The sequence below is a fragment of the Morus notabilis genome, unplaced genomic scaffold (genome assembly GCF_000414095.1).
Source record: "Morus notabilis unplaced genomic scaffold, ASM41409v2 Scaffold261, whole genome shotgun sequence".
NCBI classification, from domain to species: Eukaryota; Viridiplantae; Streptophyta; class Magnoliopsida; order Rosales; family Moraceae; genus Morus; species Morus notabilis.
In genome coordinates, this window is record NW_010363042.1 from 267952 (window position 1) to 288787 (window position 20836).

The 20836-nt window shown below is 31.3% G+C and overlaps 3 protein-coding genes across 3 annotated transcripts in view; 1 reads left to right on the forward strand and 2 right to left on the reverse strand.

Moving 5' to 3' along the window:
* Positions 1-648, reverse strand: part of LOC21399709 — a 4863-nt gene extending 4215 nt beyond the window's left edge. The window contains exon 1 of the mRNA XM_024169075.1: positions 625-648. The gene's annotated coding sequence lies outside the window, so the exon portion shown is untranslated. The remainder of the gene's footprint in view (positions 1-624) is intronic.
* Positions 649-1773: 1125 nt separating this feature from the next.
* Positions 1774-5573, forward strand: LOC21399710 (protein MICROTUBULE BINDING PROTEIN 2C). The gene is made up of 5 exons (XM_010103340.2): positions 1774-2131; positions 2409-2492; positions 3717-4067; positions 4688-4906; positions 5160-5573. Exons 1-5 carry the CDS (start codon positions 1928-1930, stop codon positions 5331-5333), a joined length of 1032 nt encoding a protein of 343 aa, XP_010101642.1. The 5' UTR covers positions 1774-1927; the 3' UTR covers positions 5334-5573.
* Positions 5574-6252: 679 nt separating this feature from the next.
* Positions 6253-7593, reverse strand: LOC21399711 (protein BREAKING OF ASYMMETRY IN THE STOMATAL LINEAGE). Its single transcript, XM_010103341.1, has 4 exons — positions 7309-7593; positions 6941-7033; positions 6609-6712; positions 6253-6361 (listed from the first exon to the last, which is right to left on the reverse strand). The coding sequence occupies exons 1-4, from the start codon at positions 7591-7593 to the stop codon at positions 6253-6255; spliced, it is 591 nt and encodes a 196-aa protein (XP_010101643.1).
* Positions 7594-20836: the final 13243 nt, after the last annotated feature.

Genomic DNA, 20836 nt, shown 5'->3' on the forward strand with positions numbered 1-20836 from the left:
TTTGAGAGAAACAAAAAAAGTGAAGAAAGAGATTGACAAAATATGTAAAGAGTTTTAGGTAGAGAGAAAAAATGAAAAAATTTATTAAATATGTAATTTTAAAATTATTAGTGAATTTTATTCTCTTCTGTAAGAAAATTTTTAAACCACTTAAATTTTTATTTTCTCTATTTTTTTAAATTTTTGTTTTAATTTATTTTTTCCGCATACACGCGTACAGAGATGTGTTTTTTCCCAACACAAGTAATTATGCGATGAACTGTTTCCCTTGATCTCTCTTCGTCATGACTTCATAAACTTAGTTTTCATAAACTTAGTTTTCAGCCTTTAATATTATCAATAAACTTTTTTTTTTTTTTTTGAAAAACAAAATCACCTTTCTTTGCCTTATAGTTGTTATACATATTAAACTAACTTTGACTTGAATGAATTAAGATTTCACAGCTTTTCAATATAACAGAACAGACCCATGACTCAAAAAGCTTCTAAAATGATCTTCATTCCTCAATTTTCTCGGGAAACAACCAGAAGAAGCTAGACACAGAGAAAAAAATATACAGAAGTGTAAAAACAGTGAAAACTATTCGCATCAATAAAATAAATGAAGTAGAACTTTAAAAGTACCTTTAACATAAGCCCAGAAGAACCTCAAAGCTTAGAAGTTGTTGAGTATGAGCTTAACATTCTGTTGAATGGATATATATATATACATATATATATATATATGTATATAATTAGTAGATTGAGATTGACAAAGAAATTCAGAGAAAGAACAGCCAAGCAAAAAATAAATAAATAAACAAATGAATGTTGTTGTACAAGTCCAATGTGATAAAGAAGGAAGAATTCTGAACCCAAAAAGAGTAGCCCAAAATATATAGGCCAACATTTGGAATAATAATAATCAACTGTTCCAAAAAAGTGTGCAATAAAAGGACAGGTCAAAGAAATAAATATCCATAAAAACAGATATTGATGCTTGTAGGAACTGAACTGTCACTCTCTTACTTTGCCAAAACATGAAAAACCCTTCATTGTTTTCTGCCTTTTACATCTTCTTCTTTATTTTATTTTATTTATTTATTTTTTGTTTGGAATTGAACAAACACCTTCACATGTGTCTGCTCTTACTTTTGATGATTTTTCACTGTTATTTGGATTGGGTCATAATCCAGAATGGCTTAAGCGTTATAGGACCCCATAGTTTCTACTCTTCCTTTTCCTTTTCTTATTCCTCCTTTTTTTTCCTTTTCTTTTGGACACCTAGGTGATGGTTAGGAATTTCCAAGAAGCACCAAAACAAATTAGGTTAAAAAAAAAAGAAGAAGAAGAAGTAAATTGTGTTATTGTATTCTAATTTTTTATTTTTTTATAATACACCCCAAATTTGTATTGTGACAAATCGCATTTTAAATTTTAAAATGCATAACAATTAAAGTTTAAGAGTTAAGGAGCGCTTTTAAATTAACTGTTTAAAATATAAAATTCACATATAAAAGACAAAACTCATTATTTTTTAAAATAAATCATGAGATCTAAATCGTAGTTATTTAGAACGTGGAACGTTATTTATATCTTTAAAAAAAATATAGAAGAGTTTTAGACTTTTTTTTTTTACACTAAAAAAAAAAAGAATACGTACTTTTTGAATTTTCTCATAATTGAGAAGGAATTTTGTAATTAGTCCTAAGAGGTTTATGGGCATTTTCGTAATCTTATTATTGTTTGAAAATACGTTGAAAAATCAAAATCAATGTCCTGTCTGAGAAAAAAAAAAAGAAAAGAAAAAAATTCAAACACAAGGGATTATTCTCGTCTTCTTCGCTGTCACACTTTCACGTCTCCTTCTTCTTCGACAAAATCCCATGATTTTTCTTCCTTTCTTCTGACGAAATCGACTCAGAAATCTGAACAATTGAAGAAGAAGATGTACGAGTCACAGCATTTCATGAACTTGCAAGAGAACGCGAGCGGTTTTGGGGACCCAAATTCGTGGCTTTCAGGGGATCCGGGCTTGTCTCCGACTCACCGCCGGAATCAGCCGTCAATTTCCGGCACCGCCGCCAGAAATGTCGATCGCGACCTCTTCAAAGACCTCGTCGAGATCGTTCCTCTCGTTCAGTCCCTCATTGTAAGCTCTCTCTCTCTCTCTTTGGGAGATTGTTTTCAACTTTTTAGGGATCTTTAGTGTTTGGCGTCTGAGAAATTGGGGGAAAATGTGGAAAGGAGGGGAATTTAGGTTTTAATTTGCGGTTTAGGTTGACCTGGGTTGAGAGAAAGTTGAAGATTTTTTGCATGAAAATTGACTTTGTCTTCTTTGTTTGTTAGTAACTAAAGGAAGTGTTTAACATTTGGAAAATTTTGAAAACAATTGGGAAATTTACACAATTTCATAGCAATCTTTCTAGGATCGCAAAGCAAGCAGTTCGTTTACGCGTCGTGGTTCGGTGATCTACACTAAGACGCCTTCAAGGGAATCTCAATACAGAAGGGTAAGAATTTTAACTTGAGAATCTTGTTCCCCCCCCCCCCCCACTATTATAGCTTATGGTTTTGAGAATTTTTTAGATTCATTTGTTGGGTGTTGTAGAAATGATGGGGTTGTTTTGATTTGATAAAAAAGTGTCATTTTCGAGATTGCTTTCAATTAAGCGTTTGGAATTCAAGAATTGATTGCTATTAACTTCTCTTTGTTAGTAGTAATGTGGAACAATCAAGTGGCAATTATGAGCTATAGTTATGTGTTTTCGGGATTTGGTGATGAATTTGAATTGAGTAACGTTTCATATTTTCCTAATGCAATAAATATTGAATAAAGATCTGCTGTCACATTTTCCTATTTCGGTAGCTGTCCCTTGGATTAAATTTTGACACATCTTGAATTGCTTTAGGCCCCGTTCATTTCATCAATTTGAGTTTTGCTACAGTAAAAGGCTCTCAGAAACAGTCACATCTAACTTTTTTACTACAGTAAAAAGCTTTCACATAAAGTCACATCTTAACTCGAATCAACGAACTAAACGGGCCCTTAGTTTTTTTAATATTTTTTTCTATTCATGTGGTTAGATTCTTAAATTTAGATGACATGGCATATTGGTAGTGTAAGGACAACCTCCAAGACAAGAAAATAGAGTCAGCAAATCTGGACTCATAAATATTAGGGTAAAACGTCTTTTGCTTTTGTATGGGGAATTTGGCTGCGTTTTATTAGGCGTTCCTATGGAATCCATAAATTAAAGATGCATTAGTTATTGGTAATAATGCATCATATTATAATTGGTGAAATCATTACGAGAAAAAAGTGGAACTCTGTAACTGAAGTAGTTGATTCATCTCTGATGGTTCCATACTTAAAAGACGCTGACATTTTGTAATGTATTATGTAAAATGATCCTTCCACTTTTATTTGATAGGTTCAGGTTGTATAACACTACACTAGTATCAAAGATATAGGTTTAGACAGTGAAAAAGTTCATTTTTCAGCTACAAAGTACAACCTTTCTGAGGGATTCTTCAATTTGTTTTAATTTTGACTCTTTTCAATTGATTTATTTAATTAATTAATTAATTAATTTTTCCTTTGTCGTGCTAATGGTGTCATTCTGAATTTGTTGTCTGTAGATGTTCTGTTTTCTACAAGATATTTTTTGCAAATATGGTATTTCCTCTGCAATAATCTTTAAATGAGCACTGATATTTCTTTCTTCATGTTGAAGGCATCTGGAATAAAAGGGAGGAATACCGCTCAATCTATCCCTGCAAGAAAGAAGAGGGAGCCTGGAGAGAGAGAAGGAAAGAATGGAAGCAACAATCCCGATGCTGAAAGCATTTCCCTTTTTTCTGCAAGGGCTTCAATGGCGGATGATAGAGAAGAGCTGGATCTGTTAAAGGGGCAGCTGGAGGATCTGCAAAGGAAGTTGTTGGAGAAAGATGAATCTTTAAAATCCGCAGAGGTTTTGAAGAACGAAATGACTGCTATTCATGCAGAGCTTGATGAACTAAAGATCCAAAGTTCAGAAAAAGAATCTCTAATCAAGTCCACACAGCGACAACTTGCTGATGCAAAGGTGTTTAATTGTTTATTACCTAAATTTTTCTATAATACTAGTAATTTCCCATCTCTTTTCCTTTCATGCAAGAAAACTTTTGGCTCTTATGTTTTACAACTTAGGATTTTTCTGAAGAAGCGCGTTAACAAAACTGTCGAATCGTTAATGTTATATGTTACAGTTGAATTTTAACACCTTAAATAGTACTCAATGTTGATCTTAGAGATATGTTGCTGGCAGGTAGAGAACATTCAGTTTTTCTTTTGGCAGGTTTATGGAAATTGGGGTTGTGATATTGTTATGACATTGATCTTTGTTTTGGTTAGCATCAGTGCTAATATGGAAACGAACTTATTGAATCTGAAACTCCGTGCAACTTTGAAAATCTATACAAATCATAAATCTGTTACTCTTGGACCTTAAAATGCATTCAAATTTTACCAACTACCCGAACTTTTAACTTTTACAAGATTATGTGCAAAGCTTTAAAATTTTAGGACCTAGAGTCATGTTAAGAATAGCTACTTTCTTCAAATCGAACCATATCATTTGTATATATTTTATGCTATTTCTATCTTTGTTACTCTCTGTGTTAGTGTGGTCATTTCTATTTACGATATAGCTGTCTACTTTCACAGATTAAGCTTGCAGACAAGCAAGCTGCACTGGAAAAGATACAGTGGCAAGCGATGACATCCCATACGAAAGTGGAGAAGCTACAAGAAGAGCTAATCTCAGTTCAAGGAGAGATTTCGTCATTTATGTTTCTGTTTGACGGGTTGCTGAAAAATGATTGTGCTCATTATGCTGAAGATTATGACATTTCTCCCTGTAACGTGGATAATCTTCCTTGTATTGTACGTTCATAAGACCGTACCTCATACCTCACCTTTTTAGTTTCTCTCTCATTTTTAACTTTAGCCTTTTTTGTGTTTAAATTTTAAGCAGAGACAATTAAGTGATAAATTCGTTACTGTTAGAATAAGCATTTGGAAAATTAGAACTACAAAGTTATTAGCCATCAAGATTGTCTAAATTTTCTCATGTATAGATTTGTCACCTTGTTGGTTGTCGTATTTGTAACTAAGTCTCTTTTGTTTGAATAAACAGGATGATTTGGATGAGATAGCAATGCAGAGAATGGAGGAAGCTCGAGAAGCTTATGTCGCTGCTGTTGCTGCCGCAAAAGAAAAGAAGGACGAAGAATCCATTGCTGCAGCTGCCAGTGCCAGGTTACATCTTCAATCATTTGTTTTCAGAAAAAGCTCAACTGGGACTTTGTGAGAACCTCCTAATGCAGTTGCATGTAGTCTCTCGGTGCGGAGGGTTAGCATTGGGATAGTTACTGTTGGTTTTGGTATAATTTGTTTTTGGGTCATTTCCCACTCTGCCAGTCTCTGTGAAGTGTTATTGTTAAGAGTAGAACTTGTCAAGATGAAACCGTCTGCGTTGTCTGTTGTGTTTTCATTGTTGTAGGGCTTAATACTCTAGTAATACTAATACACAATGCAAAGGTTTTGTTTTTACTTTTGTTGTTTGTTGGTTTAGCTGTAAAATCAACTTCAGTTTTCATAGGACAGAAGAAGTTAGAAGTCATTAGAGAAGCGACACGAACTGCAACTTCCCCAAGTGCTTTGAGATGAGACCTAAACTATGCTTTAGCAGTTCCAAGGGGTCAAATTCAGAGAGACAAAGGGAGGCTTATTCATACGAAAGCATATTTTGCATTTTAGTCCATAGGTATATTGGTTAGCTGGGGTCATTTTATATTAGTTTGGTTTCGATTACTTTCTTTTGTCCTTTTTTTTGCTGAAGTGAATACCCTTTTTCTGTTATTTCTTCTGTAAACAAGGGCTTGAAGAGATGGAGAAAGTTGTTGTACATTGCGAATTTCATGGCTTTTTTTTTTGTGAGAAGATTCATAGAAGTAGAATGCTTTAGCAATTGGAAGATACAGGAAATGTGGCCATGAAATTGGAGTTAAAAGTTGTAGTCAATTGAAATATTTATTTTGGCTTGAATATGGCGCTATTAATTTACCATAAAAACACTACAGTCTACAGGGGTAAAATTAGTATTGCGGAACAGGAACCATGCATTGCTGATACTCTTATCGATTCAAAGAATGGTAAAAAGAAACAAAAGGGTATTTGTTAATAATTCTCAATCCACGGTCATGGGGGGAAATTGAGTGAGAAAGCTTTCAGAATCTACAACACTGAAAGCCTATGCAGCGAGCTTTGTGTTTTCGCGAGTGAAAGCCATCTGAATTCGGCATTCTCTCAGGGCTGCCAATCCATTCCCACCTTAACCTGCATGATTTCACCAAAGCTCTTTAACAACTATCTACGCAAGCGCGTACGGCGTACGCAGTGCACGCACACATACATCTACACACAAGTTTGAGCTAGTTTTTTTTTTTTTTTTTTTTTGTCACTTTTTTTTTTCAATATAATAAATTACAAAAATATAATGTAAAGAAACAGAATCCAAATAGAATAGAATTTTGTTAAAATCTCGTGATTTAACATTTACATTGAACAGGGCAAATTAACTTACGCAGGAAAGGCAAAAGAGCCCGCGCTGGCATCTGATGATTGCCCTTCAAAATTGTCCCCACAAAACGAATCTGCTTCCAAATGAATGTTCTCTTCTTCCGCCTCCTTCAAAAAAGTTGCGTCAAGAAAGAAAGAAAAAGTTTGGGATGAAAAAATATGTTCAAACAAAAGAAAAATAACGGCTAAATGGAATCTTCCTTAACTATGTTGATTATGTTTTTTGCATGTTATCTATAACTAAAGATTGTAGAAACCAACAGTTAAAAAGCACACATATTTTCAGTCAAGGATAAAAACTTGACCATAGAAGAAAGATATAAAGGTTACTATTACCTTTTGGTGAGTACAACCGTCATAATTTGTGAGGTAGGTCTCATGTGCTTTCCCGGTAAACCTCTCCTCATTGGCCTTCCCTTCATAATTAAGCTGTTCTTACAAGATCAAATGAAAAGACCAAAAAAAAAAAAAAAAGAAGTTATTGTCATTCGAATACTCTACAAAATGCGAGAATAACCAACGTTGTTAACATTAAAACCCTATTGTGGGGTTTTATTAAAAAAAAAAAAAAAAAAAAAAAGAAAAGAAAAGGAAAACCCTATTGTGAATGTTAACGTAACAACAATATTGTAACTTTCAAAGTTGCATGTTATCTTACTATTATTTTATTACTGTGCGGATAGGGGGAATAAAAAAATGCTAACCTTCCGATTAACGGGTCTCGAATTAATTCTTGATTTGCTATCGGCATGATTAGACGTTGCTTCATCAGGCTTGTCATTCTTCAAAACTTCAAAAGCACCATCCTCTCTAAAGCAGAAGATGATATAGTCCTCTTCATCTACAGAATTTGACCAATTTGAGTCCTCTTCATGATCACTTTTTCTCTCAACTGTGGGGATGATAATGTCATTATTAACACGTTTTAGCCCTCTCGTTGTGTTGCCTTTTTTGCGCCTAGATAGGTTTCTTTTACCCTCGAATGCCATGTTTTTTTTCTCATCTGCAATGTCTTGTTAGAATTTCCTAATGCTTTCATATTCTACTACATCTAAAGGAGTTTTAAATTTTAAAATTTGAATATTCATAATAAATATTCACAATGCACTAATGTGTTAAACGTTAGACATCACTTTTTGTAAACTACATTTAAAGCTCGGTAAATAAATTGTATGTCTTGAAACTTGAAAAATGTAACCTCCATTCACTTGATTTTTCAAATTTATTCCGCTCAACAAAATTAAATATGCTATTATGCTATAAAACTAAAACGAAATTTACAGCGTTTCTCTTCTTCTTGTTTTTTTTTTTTTTGCTAGAACTTCACGTCTTCTCTTCAATTACTAGTATGTGTTAGGCAAGTCCCCACATTAGTAGAAAAACAATTGTACATTTTTTTCAAAAATTTTATAAAAAATTATAAGGCTTTCAATTTGAAAGTTAATAGGTGTAAGGCATTTTAACCTCTGCTGATCAAGACATAAATAATCAAAGACTCAGTGCAAGACATCAAAACTTAGAGCATCTTCAAGAGAACTCTCTAAATTTATTTAAATTTTTAGCTAGAATGACTAAAAAGCTGTTTTAGCTAATAACTTTGGATGATCTACTACAACCATACTTCCTATTTTAGCCAAACATAGATTATTTTAATATTTATTGAATTAAAATATAGTTACTTTTATTGAATTTAAAAAGGAACCTTTGCATTTATTATGGTTTGAAAGAATATAATAATAGAAAAAATAAATGGCTAACCACTTCTTGCTAGCTAAATAACTAGTGTGAAATGCATTTTCAAAATAGTTAACAATTTAGTTAATGTTTGGGGTGGAGAAAAACTAAAAAAAAAAAGCTAAAATTATTAGCCATTTTGATTAAAAAGATAAAATGGCTAATATGGTTAGAGATGTTGAATGAAATACTTAAATAATAAATATAAAATTTAGAAAAAAATTTAGTCACGTTGAAGAAAAAAATGGCAATATATTAGTTAGGGGAAAAGGTATTTATTAGTTATATTTTAGATTATATTATTCTAGAGGACTACACGGGGAAAATGTTTAAGTAGACAGATATTCAGAAAATTAAAAAAAAAAAAAAAAAAAAAAAAAAAAAAAAACACCCACACAAATACATATTACATGGAAGCACAATGCTAAAGAAGAGTATAAAGATTCAGAAGAGGATATTTTTAAAATGTTTTTTAAGTGTAGGTCAGGATTCAATCAATTTGGCTAGCGATTTTACTCGTTAACCTATTTATTCGCAGAGATTCACATTAAAGGGGTAAAATATGTTTTAAATGGATTCAGATTGTAAAACGGGTTAAAATTTTAACATGTTGAGGGTAGTAGTGTGGTGACGGGTTTAGAGGTCTCCAACTCTATTCCCGTATACCAGCCCGGTTTAATTATATCATATATTTAAAATACATATATTATGTATAGGACGAGTTTTTTAATAGTTACGTTTCTATCGGTAGTTACCACTAAATATAAAAATATGATGATGTGGCGTATTAAGAATCTAGTCCTATTAATTGTTATAAGTTTTTTGGTTAACTATTTAATTTATTATAACTGTAAGATTGATATCTTACGGCTAAAACAACGATATCCATTGATTGATAAATATTTGAGTAACTATTAAAACCCATTATGTATAATACTCTACAATTTATAGTTTTAAGTAAAATCTATTACATAATATACATGAAAATTTAAAGCTACTTTTTTTAAAATTTTTAAGGTAATGTTTTGTATGTTTGTATTTTTTTTTATTATTTATTTATTTATTTCATAATTAAAGTAACTAATCGAGTAAATGGGGCTCCAAGAATATTCTGAACTCGTGACGGGAAAATTTATCCCGTAATCCATTAACTTATGCGGGTTCATAGAACAGATATAGTGAGTGTTTTTATTTATGTGTTAACGAGAAGACCACCATGCCTTAAATCCATCTATTGCCATCCCTTTACTATAAGCTCCTAAATAAAATAAAAAAAAAGAAGTGGGCTCAAAGGGGGTCAACCCCGTCAACCAAGTTGTAGAACACTTAAATGGCAAATATAATTTTAATTGTAAGGGTCATACTTGAAAAAAATAATATTTTAGACTACTGCACGAAAATGTCTACAGTAGAGATATAGGAAAATGTCTTAATGGAAAAAATTTTATAGAAATGAATTTGATGAGCAACATTTAAATAGAAATGCAAGATTTCTAATGAAAAAAACAAAAAGAAAAAAAGAAACCAAGAAGACATGCAATTGAATAACAAAATTCAAAGAGAGGTCATGCACACTTCTTTATATACAAGTCGGAACAACGTGCTACAAGCGTGTATTTAACGTGTTATATTTTTTTGCATATAAAGATTTAAATTTCTTCAAAATTTTTATTGACTTACTATTCCTTTAAAAGTTTAGTCTAGTAAACAATAAAAAATAAAAATTTAAGTAGACACAGTTAAAAGGAAAACAGAGTTTTCGTGAAACAAATTATAGAGTAAATTATTTATGGGGGTACGTATGAAAAATAGTATTTAAGAGAGTTAAAAGGAAAAAATACATAGATAGAGATACATTTAAGAAAATATGATATGATATTAATAAAATAATTAAAAAATATATATTTTATGAGGACCATATTTGGAAAAAGAATAAGCAGGTTCATATGTCAAAGAAGCTATTTAAATGGATATAAATTAAGGTGTTTTATTTATGAGACTAATAATAGTTTAGAGTACCACCGAAAAAAAACCCATATAAATATGACAATAATAAAAATATAATAAATTATTTTAATAAGTGTAAAGTGATTAAATATATTTTAAAGAAATACATTGTAAACAAAATTAAACTATATATGAACTTTGAAAAAAAAAAACAAATAGAAGAACGAAAAGAGAAAAAGAAATCAAGAAATGTTAAAATAAAACAAGAAAACAAAACAAAAAGGTGATGCAAAGAAGGAGAAACCTTCTTGGGATGACACCTGTTAAAAAGAGGTAAAAAAAATTTTTAAATCTTTTATGTATGTTAAAGTCTGGCTTGAAAGACGTGAGGCACATTCACTCACTCTGAAAATTTTGTTTTCTTATTATATATGTGTTCTTATTTTTTATATGTTTAATATTATTATTATTGTTGTTGCTGCTGCTGTAAAAATGTTATCTCAAATTATTAAGGGCCGCTAATTTTGTAGATTATATTTGAGTAAGCTTAATTTGAGTGTGAAATTAGATCGAGTTATATGTTTAATAAACACAATTCGAATTTTAAACTCGAGTAATAACTCGAAGATGGGAGTTTCACCCATCCCTTGTTTTCCCATTACTCAAGTTTGGTTCTACAGTGCGGATTGCCTCTGTAAAAGATGACACTTCTTTGTAATTAGAGTTTCGCTTTAGTACAAGTGAACACAAAACTCAAGTTTTAAATGTCAAAATAATCTCCTGCTAAACACTTAACTCAAAGTTCAAACTAAACTCAAATTTTTTACAACTCAAATCCACTTTCTTAACTCAAATCAATAAATTTGAGTTAGTGAAGTGAACGCAATAATCTATTAGTAATGTCTTAAAGATGTGCTCATAGAAGCACCATAAAAAAAAGAAGTTTGTCTCTTTTTTTATGTTACTAGTTAAAACACGTATTACACACGTGAGCATTGAGTGTATTATATTTTTTAGATACATACATTTTAAAAAAAGAAATATTAAGAAGCAAGGATATATTTGAAATTATTTAAAAGAGAGCATATTAGGGGATAAAGTTTAATAAGGTACAATTAGAAAAACACAATATCTAAAATGAATAAAAAAGCAAAATGATCATAATGCACATTTCAAATTAGACAAAAGTATTTCAATAAGTCATGGTCATAAACATAAGATCTTTTTTATAAAGAGACAAATGAAACATTTTATATATTTCATTCCATATTTCGTCCGTTCCTATTCAAGAACTCATTCACACCTTGTGAATGAAATAAAAAAAAAATACTACTAAAGGCAATAATAGGTAGGAAATAGGGAAAAAAGGCAATAAGTAGGGAAAAAATAGAGAGAAGAAAAATATAAAAAAAGTCTAAAAATTAAAAAGAGAAAGAAAAATAGAGAGAATAAAAAAAAAAATAGAAGCCAATATGTACCCTCTATAAAGGTCAACACATGACATCTTTATAACTTATAAGTCAACTCTTTAACCCTTTTAAATAAGCACGGTAGAAAAAGAAGTTTGTCTCGTTTTCTATGTTACTATAAGATTGCCCGTTTAGTTCGCTGATTCGAATTTTTAATTCAAGTTAAGATGTGACTTTATGTGAGAGCTTTTTACTGTAGCAAAAAAGTTAGATGTGATTGTTTGTGAGAGCTTTTTACTATAAAAAACTCGAATTCTAAACTCGAATCAACGAAATGAACGGAGCCACATGTAAAATTTAAGTTTGAACTTGAGTTTGAAGCTAAAATTGGGTCGTTCACTTCGTAGATTATATTCGAGTAAGCTCAGTTCGAGTGTGAAATTTGGCCGAGTTATGCGTTCACTAAACGCAACTCGAATTTGAAACTCGAGTAATAGCTCGAGTTAGTGAGTTTAACTATCTCTTGTTTACCCATTACTCAAGTTTAGTTATACAGTGTGGATTGCCTCTGCAGAAAAGAACACTTATTTGTAATTAGAGTTTGATTTTAGTACAAGTGAACACAAAACTTAAATTTTAAATGTTAAATTAATCTCCTCTTAAACACTTAACTCAAAGTCCAAACTAAATTCAAATTTTTTATAATTTAAATCCACTTTCTTAACTCAAATTAATAAATTTGAGTCAGTGAAGTGAACGCGTATGAGTGTGCGATGACAGTATGGCATCTATGCGTAATGATGGCTTATGAATCTATGATATATAGGAAAACGAGATTGAAGTACTAGTTTCATTCATCTTCACTTTCCACTTCTACATATATACATGACGCGCGCGTTTGCGCGCGTTGCAGTAAGAGGTAAATTTATATCTTAAAAAAAGTTGATAACTTTTATACAATAAAAATAAATTATTTATGTATATTTATACATTAATATATAAATAGGATATTGTCATATGAAGTTATTTACTATATATATATAAGATATTGTCAATTATGTTATTCAAATCAATCACTATCATCATTGTAATATTCCCCCACGTTACAGCAGAAAATACTATTCGATTATATAAAATGTCAGAAATTTTTATAGTATAAGAATTGTTAATATAAAATAAGATATATCTATATAATATTTTGGTAAGAAATTCTTTACATTTTATATAATCAAAATAACTATACATAAATAATAAATTTAATTAATAAAGCTATCATATAACATATTTACAACTCTAGTTTACTCGAAATAAAGTAATATAAAAATGTCTACAATGATCACATGTTTACAATGATTAAAATTTTAAATTTACAATGCTAAGCATAATTATATAAAAAATAAATGAATAACATAAAAATAATACATAAACAAAATTCATAAACAACTCAAGAAATAAGTATGAATTCCATGTCCTATAGCTGCTTCCTCCTTCATAGCTGAACAAATAAATTAAAAGTCCTCTATAGTAAAATTTGGTTGTATAAATTTTAGAGAAGGAAGAGAAAGAAATTTGAGAAAACTGAAAAAATATAAATAAATAAGTAAATAAATCAATAAACCAAAAAAAATAAAAAAAAACAAAGAAAGAAAACTAATAAAGGATAAATATGATAATATTTTTATACAATATTTGTGTCCAAGATATCCAATATTCTCAATAATATGTGTCATATATTGATAATACATTTGTAGCTACCAATGTAATTGGTTTTGCTAAAATAAAAGACATTACTCACAACTACACAAAAGCACATAAATGAGTAATACATTATATCCGTCACATAAATTATAATATAAATATTTGATACAAATTAAATGACCGGAGTAAAATACATAATTGTCTTAAAACTACCATGTGAATTAAATAAGAAAGAAAACAACCAAAAAAATGGTTTTAAAAAAAGAGGGGGTAAAAAAAAAAAAAGAAAAATATGATGACAAAAACAGAGTATTAATGGAAATAAAATTAATTAGATAAAAAACTAAGGTAACTGGCCAAATGAAATGATAAGTCAAGTTCAATCAAAGCATTGAAAAGGCAATCAAATGAAGGTTTAAAAACTCAGGACAAAACTGTATGATTAGCGGATAGAATAAGGGAAAATCCAATAGCTCCTGCGCCGCAAAAGAAAAACAAAAGGGAAAAAAATGAGTACACTGGACAGCTGAAATTCAAGAAACAAAGTAAAAGTAGGAATACCAAAAATCCAAAATAAGTGAAATGTAACCAAACGAACATAGAGAAAACTCGAATTTAAATCATAAATGAGAACTCGAGAACAAAAAATGCAATATATAATCTAAAACCATGGGCAAACTGAAATAAGATAGAAAACTTTTTTTTCCCTCAATTTTTTTTGTATGAAAAGATAATAAAAGAAGCTAGAAATCAGAATCCAACAACGGAAAATAAAAAATAATGTGTAAATAAATTTTCAATAAAATACTAATATTAAAAGACCAAAAGCATAAGAATAAGTGTAAAAAACAACAGGAGGCAAGCCAAAAACTTCTAGTAAAAAACAATAGACAAAATCAGAGTTCAAATAAAAAAAAACGTATGTAAATAATTTTTAAATGAAATAGTAATAGCAAAGAGCCTAAAGGAAAAACATAAGATAAATAACAAAAAGGAATATATATATATATATATATAGAGAGAGAGAGAGAGAGAGAGAACTAAGAAACTAATAAACAAAAGGTCAATATCATCAGAAAAAGTGGAGAAAACATGAGAGAAATAGCCAAGAAATTTTGGTGAAAAGAAATAGAAAAAATTAGTATCCAATTAAAAAACACATATTCACAACATTAACATATGTGAAGTAAAAATATGTATATATATACAATACTATGAAGCAAATCGACAGAAAATCAATACATAGTAATATCATCATAGCAAATCAATAGTCATAAAACACAGTAAATTATCAAGGAGCAGTAAATCAATACATTCAATATCAATAAAGAATACTAAACATAAGTTATTTATGGTACCCGAAATGCTGTAAATAGTGCCTTAAATACAGAACATTAGCTAACCAAATGTCAACAGAGGCAGTGGAAAAACACAGGGATGAAGAGGTAGAGCAGTAAATGATAAAGCAACAATAAATGATCAAAGAACAGTTGAGGAGTAAATGATCGAGTGTGAAGTGCAATAGAAACAGAGTCAAGAGATTCACTGTATTTGATCTCTGAGTCAAGTACACTAAAGGACAGAGAATTTGAAAGAATATAGATAAATAGGTAAGTAAATGAATGAATAAATCACTAGATGAAAAGAACAGTCAAGAATATCACAATATTTTTATACAAGAATTATGGCTCAAATATTCTACATTCTAAGTAATGTGTGATGAATAAATAAACTTATATATTTATAGTCATTTTGTGGCTACATACTAAGGGTAACTGCACAAAGGCGCAAAGATTAATAAGGTATTATATCCATCACACAAATTATAACTTGTAGGTCATAGAGAATGACCAACCAAAGTAAAATATAAACCTTTCCGAAGACTACCAAGTGAATAAAAAGAATGAGGAAAAAACATGAATTTTATTAGATGCACAGAGCAACGAGAAACCAAAAAGCAAGCGAAAGAATCAGACCAAACCAAAGAGGGAAGAAAAAAAGGTAAAAGAGGTAGAAAATTGATAAGTCCTTACTCAGGCAAGTGCATATTAGGAGGAATAAAGGCTTAGGAAGGGGCGGGGTTTGATCGGGATGAAGTTATTTTTAGCTTATAGTGGGAACATGTAGTATTAGTAGTTTACTTACTTAGAAAGCTGGAGAGGGGGGAATGTAGGAGGATTGTATAAAAGGGGTGGGGTGAGGAATAGAAAGGGGTTATCGGGAAAATAATCAGGGAATTAGACAAGTCTTGGAACCAATCCAAGCAAGGGGAGGAAGCAGACCCTCGAAGATCTGCGTACCAGTGTATAGCATTTGTTGATTAATAAAATCCTTACATTGATTCTTTCTTTCATTCTTTCGATTCTTCAATTCGTTCTTTTATAGATCTTGTTCCAAACATCAAAGACCCTACCAAAAACAACAACAAATCAAGGAGGAAGTAGAGGTTGCGGCCTCACCTGTGTCAAATGACAAAAAATTCCAACCCAAAAGCAAAGAAAACAATAAGAAACCAAAGATAAAATCGCACAATGACAGCTTAAAGTTTAAGAAGATCTAAAACTGCCTACTCAGAAATAGGAAAAAAAAAAGAAGCAAAACCGTCATTGAACTATGGTATGTACAATGAACTGTCTTGATAAATAATAGACAGCTCCAATTCAAATCATTCAAAGTCAAGGGATAAAGGAGACAAAACACAAGAAAAAAGAACACGTTATATAAATAAATCAATGCCAATTCAAGTAATAAAAGTAAGAATAACAGGGGTTCAAAATGAGTGACAATCATCACCAAAGCAAAAACAAAATGACTCAAAATGGTAGGCAAATAACTCAGCAATGGCCAAACAACTTTTGAATTATGATAAAGGGATGATATATTCACGATAATCTAAGGACAAATCATATAATACTCAAGGCACTAAAATCAATTGTATTCATCATTGCCATAAAAAAATAAAAATAATAATAAAATATATGAAATAAAGATATGTATGTAAGTATGTTACTAAGAGGCAAATAAACTGCAAGTCAACAACTCACTACTGAGTAATGAAACACAGAAGAAAGAAAAAGAAGTATAGACAGATTAACAACACATATTAATAGTAAAAAGGAATTTAAAGAAAAACGACATATATTAATAGTGCCACAGTAAAACCACTACATGCAGTATCAGCAAAAGACATTAAAAACCTATTGGTAGAAATATATGTTAATAAGAAAAGATAAAGTTTAAGTCAACATCCGCGTATTACTCATTAATAAGACACATAACAAAAAAAAAAGAAATAGACACAGATTAACAATATTTATTGGTAAAACTTATTGATAGTACCTAGAGGATTGCAAATACTGCTCTAAGCGTCGGATTTCAGCCAACTAAAAATGAACACATGTAGTCAAAGATACAAAAATAAATAAGTAGAGCACTAAATAATCGAGAATGGAATGACGTAGTAAATGATCACAGGTGAAAAGAAGGAGGAAAAACATCAAATGCAAGAGAAATGAACAAAAATAAACATAATAAATTCATGTAGAGCAGCAACATTCATAAATAAGGAATAGAAAAGCAAATATGAATAGTAAGTAACCTATAACAACATAATACGTAATAAAAGATCATCATTTTAAAAAAACTAAAAGATCAAAATTTCATAATTAGAAGATAAAGGCAATGTGGTATTTACGATGAGAAAATGAGAGAAAAAAAGTAACAAGACTTAAAAAATAATGGCCTGAGAGAAGAGAAAAAGGAAAAAAAAAACTAGAAAAGGAGAAAAATCGAAAAAACTAAAAGAAAAATTTTTTGCTCTAGAATTGCATTTAATACCTCTGTAGTAAAATCGGTATAAATTATCAAGCTAGCAAGACATATTAGCACGATATAGAGCTTGGCTTATCAATACAATAAATGAAACAGAAAAAATTTGAGATTTACCAATGCGCGGCATGCAATCAGCAGGAAAAAGGGACCAACGATCAACACAAAAGCCTTGCACAAAAGAATCAATCAAACCAAAGGATAAAGCATCTAGAAAAAATTTTGACAAAATAGTTAGATTTTGATGAGTCAGCAACGATGAAACAAACCAGCCAAGGAAAAAAAAGCAACTCAAACCAAAATAGTGAGTCAAACCGACAAAGCCAAAGTCGCAAATGAAAGCAACGGAAAAGCAACCAAGGATAGCCAAAGAGCCTCTGCACCAAAAGCAGAAAAAAAAACCAAATGTAATCCTGGACAACATATTCACAACTATCTATGGACAAATGATATAAAACTCAACACGTCAATGTCAATTATACTCATCATTGCCACGGCAAAAACTTACCAAAGTTAAAATTTATTAAACTAAAGATATACATATATAGATACATTACTAAGAAATAGATAAATAGGTGGTCAATGTATGAGCATCACATACTAAGAAAATACAGACAAAAATAAAGGCATATAATAAAATACAAACTACAAATATTAATACCACCTTAACAAAGTAATACGTCCATCAGCATCAGAGATTAAAAAGTTAGAGATATGGATTATTAACAGTACCTGGAATGGTATAAATGTTGCCTCAACTTTGAAATATTAGCCAACCAAAGATAACCAAAAGGAATCCAACACAGAAGAATGAAAAGATATAGCAGTAAATGATCCACAATAAAATGGAGCAGTAAATGATCAAGAGTGAAATAAAGGAGCGAAATAAAGGAGCAAATTCGTCAAATGCAAGGAAAAGAACCAAAGGTTATAGATGATAAATTCATGTGCAGGAGCATTGATAAATAGAGAACAAAGAAAACATATGTAAATAGTAAATAACCTCTAAGAACATCACACGTAACAGGATAAAGTCGGTTAATACGAATGAAAGAACAAAAATTTCCTAATTAAATAATGAAAACAACATATTAGAAAAAAAAGGAAACAAAGCGTGAATATAGCAATTATCTGGGGGAAAGAAAAATGAAAGGAAAAGAAAAGTCAACATTTTGTTTTTTCCCTAAATTTTTCACATGTCTCAGACAATCAGGAAAAATCAAAACTTCATTTAATACCCTACAGCAAAGTAAGTATAGATTATGAACGTGGGAGGACAAATTAGCAGCGGAGGGGGCATGAATCATCAATTTAATAAATGTAGGGGAAAAAAACCAAGATCAGCCAGAGAAAACGTGTAGACATCTACGTAAAACAATTGAAAGGGAAATAAAACATTATCCAAGAATTTTTTCAAAACCGTATGTGCTAGCCAATGAAAATTTTCAACAGATTTTAATAAACACCGAAAAACTTAAAGAGATCAGGCACAAAAGCAAGCGAAGACCAGAAAGAGCAAAAATATCATTAAAACCGGCGAGGAAAAAAAAGATGATGGAACATGAAATTGCCCAAAACCACGCAAAAGGCGAAATCAAAATCACTAATCAAACCAGTATGGAGGCAAACAAAGAAAATGCGGTAAGCCTCCGCCAAAACCCAAATGAGTTAGAGCACTGTCGACCAAAACCACCGGGGGAAAATCAAAGCAAAGCCATGTTGGAACAAAATTCAGAATTGGGAGGATGAAAAGAATAGAGAATGCAGAAAGAAGGGTTTGAGGCGTATAGGAATACTTTCCTTTAAGGTTTTATTTGCCCTAACTTCTCAAAGTTTGCTAACGAGTTTTAAAATGGCAAATTACCCCCAAGATACAACAAACCCTTGAACACAATATCCAGCAAAAATATTGAGTTCCAGAACAATAAAAAAAACTGTATTTTCTAAAGTCCATCAAATAAAGACAGAGATGCATCCATCATCTTTAAGTGTTACAACCTTTCACATAAAGATACCTTTTCACTTTGATGGTTATCTTTTATATGTTGATGCACTTATATCAATAGTTATTTCTATTGTTAATAAGTGCTCAGATATGTGAGAAAACATATCACAAATAGATGCAATGGTTCGAGACCTTTTCAGATCACTAAAACACACGAAAACACATTTTTCGTCGATAATTTGTGCTGCAGTGCCCAAGAGGCGCGCTGCAGCTTAGCATAACAGACCCGAGAGCTCTGTTTTGCGTAGGCTGCAGTGCCCAGGGCGCGCTGCAGTGCACGCTGCAACGCGTGGGCCTAGCAAAATAGACCCGAGAGGTCTGTTTTGTGCAGGCTGTAGTGCCCAAGTGCGCTGCAGCGTGTCCGTGCGCTGCAGCGCGCAGTCCTGCGTGCTGCAGCGCGTGCTTGCATCAGCGCACTATTCCTGAATGTGTTTTAATCCAATTTTGTGATATTAAAATTGAGAGATATAATACAATCTCTCTAACAATCCCCCACTAGATTGTAATATTTCTTCAGAATTAACAACGATAAACACATACATACATGAAGGTATCTTTCGATTTTAACCTTTACTTAGTGACTATACTTCAAAGTATTCACAAGACAATAGTGTGCTTTGCATTAAACTTTGTCTCTTAAGCAAATACCGGAAATATATCACATAAGTGTTATCCCAGATTTCAAAACTGTTCCAATCGTTTAGCACTATTTCGGCCTTGTGCTCTATCTTGGATTCATGAACATTTACAAGACTAAACCAAGGTCTTGTTAGGAACGACACCATTCCTTATGTTCACTTAGGTGAAGTTTGAGTTAAATCTCTAGCTACTATGAGACTCGAACTCCATTAAGAGTATAAACTCAACCTCACACACGTAGCTATTTTTGCACTGATATCCTGGAAGGGACTAATTAAAGTTCGGTGCTAACCCGGTCACATAACAATAATTTGTTCTTACCCATTTAACTATGGAATAGCGGTACAACTATTACATAGTTGGGTTACTATCATTGGTGACTCTTTCAAAGAAAGGTTTCAGTCTCATTCCACTAGATGTTTCTTTGACTAAGTCTCTTGAAAGACTTTTCGTCAAAGGATCCGCTAGGTTCTTGTTTGTCCTAACATAAACAATATTAATAACACCATTGGTTATTAATTGTTTAACATATTCATGTCTCAAGCTAATATGTCTAGATTTTCCATTATAAACCTTGTTATAAGCTCTAGACAAAGTAGCTTCACTATCACAGTACAAAGAAATAGATGGCATCGGTTGTGACCGCAACTCAATATCAAGGAATATATTTCTTAGCCATTCCGCTTCTTTGCCTGCAGCAGCAAGTGCTATAAACTTACTCTCCATCGTAGAGTGAGTTATGCACATTTGTTTCTTAGAAGCCCAAGAGACGGCTCCTCCTGCAATTGTGAAAATCCACCCGGATGTAGATTTATTATCACTTGCACTTGTTATCCAACTTGCATCCGAGTACCCTTCAAGTACGGTCGGATAGTCATTATATGACAAACCCAAGTTAATGGTTCTTTTAAGATAACCAAGTACTCTTCCAATTGCATTCCAATGTTCAATACCCGGGTTACTCGTGAACCT